The sequence below is a fragment of the Nicotiana tomentosiformis genome, chromosome 6 (genome assembly GCF_000390325.3).
Source record: "Nicotiana tomentosiformis chromosome 6, ASM39032v3, whole genome shotgun sequence".
NCBI classification, from domain to species: Eukaryota; Viridiplantae; Streptophyta; class Magnoliopsida; order Solanales; family Solanaceae; genus Nicotiana; species Nicotiana tomentosiformis.
The window spans coordinates 139,482,092-139,484,809 of record NC_090817.1 but is presented as its reverse complement, the minus strand read 5'-3'; the positions used below and the strand labels follow the sequence as shown (position 1 = coordinate 139,484,809).

Below are 2,718 nucleotides of genomic sequence, written 5' to 3'. Positions count from 1 at the left end.
ATGTTCGCAAATAGAGATTCAGGTTCGTCATCGTCGAGATTCAGAAAAGATCAAGGTGAACGTAACATAGAAGCTAATACAAACGCAAATATTGGGGACTACAATTTTAACATGAGTACCTCCGAGTTGGTCACTGTTTTAAGAAGCATGGGGGATAAGGTACGATGGCCTAAAGAGATGAGATCAAATCCAAATAGAAGAAACCTAGACTTTTGGTGCGAGTTCCATAATGACCACGGCCATAGAACATCAGACTACAGATTATTACAAGGTGAGGTGGAATATTTATTGAAGCAGGGCTATCTGATGGAATTGTTCAGCGAGAAAGGCAAACAAGCTTACATTAAAAATAGGCAAGAGCCCCTAAAACCTCCGTCTCCAAAGAGAACAATAAATGTGATAAACGGCGGAGAAGAAGTCAATGGCATAACCTATACAGTTGCGAGGAAAACAACAAAGTTCACAATAACTCACGGGAAGCGAACTCGCCAAACTCTTGAAGACGGCAACATAACCTTTGATGATGCCGATGCCGATGGATTAATGATTCCTCACAACGATGCGCTGGTAATATCTTTACTTATATATGATACTAATGTAAAACGAGTTTTGATTGACCAGGTAGCTCTGTTAATATCATTCTATTACGAGTGGTGAATGAAATACTGATGGGCGATCGTGTAGTTCCAAAAGCACGTTCCTTATCTGGGTTTGATAACTCAATTGTTATTATAAAGGGCGAGACTGAACTAAGCACATACGCAGAAGGGGTCATCAAAGAAACAAAATTTCAAGTGATAGACACGTATATGGCCTATAATGTGATTCTTGGGAGGCCGTGGATTCATGATATGGATGTTGTGCCATCCACATTACATCAGGTTATCAAATTCTCTTCAAAATGGGGAGTTCAACAGATTCGATGAGATCAAAAAACTTCAAGGAGCATCAATTCAGTGATACAACCAAGTCAAAAAGATACGAGTGCAAGTCAAAAAGATGCGGGTGCAAGTGAGAAAGATGCGGTAAATCAAATTTCAATAGAAATTGTATTTAAAAAAAACAGACGTGGACTCCAGACCAGATGTAATTCAAGAGCCAGAGGAGAACGAAAACATTAAAACAACGATTGAAGAACTTGAAGTCGTTCCACTATTCGAACAATGGCCAGATCGAAGAATTCATATCGGAGCAAGATTAAACCCAGATAGGAGAGGTAAGTTAATTGAATATTTAAAACTAACGCGGATTGTTTTGCATGATCCCATTCAGATATGACATGTATACCTCCAGAGGTGATGACTCATAAATTAAATGAAGATCCATCATTCATGCATGTTAAACAAAAGAAGGGGAAGGAATGATCATTCAAAAATCAAGTGATCGATGAAGAGGTACAGAAACTCCTAACGATCTATTCAATACCTGAGGTAAAATATCCTAATTGGTTAGCTAATATTGTGGTAGTTCTGAAAAAGAATGATAAATGGAGAGTTTGTGTGGATTACACTAACTTAAATAAAGCATGCCCGAAAGATTCATTCCCTTTACCGCATATAGATCAATTGATTGATGCTACCGCAGGCCACATATTATTAAGCTTTATAGATGCATATTCTGGTTATAATCAAATAAAAATGGACCCCTTAGACGAAGAAAAAACTTCATTTATTACAAACAGGGAGACTTATTGTTACAAAGTCATGCCTTTTGGCTTGAAAAATGCTGGAGCTACGTATTAGAGGTTGGTGACCAAGATGTTCCAAGAACACCTGGGGAAGATGATGGAAGTGTACATTGATGATATGTTGGTTAAATCTACACAAGCGGAAGATCATTTTCAACATCTTTCAACTACCTTCGAGATCCTCCGCAAATATAATATGAAACTGAACCCAGAAAAGTGCGCTTTTGGCGTAGCTTCAGGTAAGTTTCTAGGCTTTCTCGTATCTAATAGAGGAATTGAAGTAAATCCTGCACAGATTAAAGCTATTGAAGAAATACCTGATATACTCACACGCAAAAAAGAGGTACAAAGATTGACAGGTAGGATTGCAGCTTTGGGAAGATTCATTTCAAGATCTTTAGAGAAAAGCGTTAAATTCTTTTCAGTATTGAAGAAGCAAAATCAGTTTGAATGGACTGAGGAATACCGACATGCCCTCAAAGATTTGAAGGCATACTTAACAAATCCTCCCTTATTGTCTAAACCAAGGGATGGAGAAAGACTATTTGTATATCTTGCAGTTGCAGAAGTAGCTATAAGTGCAGTTTTAGTAAGGGAGGACAAAGGCAAACAATCTCCTATTTATTATGTTAGTAAATCTTTATTAGATGCTGAAACTAGATATCCTCATCTAGAGAAACTAGCTTTAGCATTAGTCATGGCAGCTAGGAAATTGAGACCATATTTTCAATGCCATCATATCTCCGTAATAACTGCATATCCATTAAGGAATATTTTGCATAAACAAGAATTGTCAGGCAGACTAGCCAAGTGGGCAATAGAACTAAGTGAATATGACATTATTTATCCACCTAGAACAAATAATAAAGTCTCAAGTTTTAGCAGATTTCATCACAGATTTTAATACAAAAATAATTCGTGAAGTAGAAAAGGAATTATAATTTTTTACTGGAGCTAATCTAGGTACGTGGAATTTATTTACTGATGGCTCTTCAACTGTCAAAGGAGCCGATTTAGGTATTGTCTTAATC

The 2,718-nt window shown here is 37.0% G+C and overlaps 1 protein-coding gene across 1 annotated transcript; it reads left to right on the top strand.

Moving 5' to 3' along the window:
- On the top strand, positions 1 to 926 carry LOC138894845 (uncharacterized). The gene is made up of 2 exons (XM_070179575.1): positions 1 to 621; positions 738 to 926. The coding sequence occupies exons 1-2, from the start codon at positions 1 to 3 to the stop codon at positions 924 to 926; spliced, it is 810 nt and encodes a 269-aa protein (XP_070035676.1).
- Positions 927 to 2,718: the final 1,792 nt, after the last annotated feature.

What these genes read in the sequence shown, in the direction of transcription:
- LOC138894845 (XM_070179575.1), top strand. Translation starts at nt 1, where the DNA reads ATGTTCGCAAATAGAGATTCAGGTTCGTCATCGTCGAGATTCAGAAAA. An exon ending in AACGAGTTTTGATTGACCAG is followed by an intron (nt 622 to 737) that starts GTAGCTCTGTTA and finishes GTTATTATAAAG; the next exon opens with GGCGAGACTGAACTAAGCAC.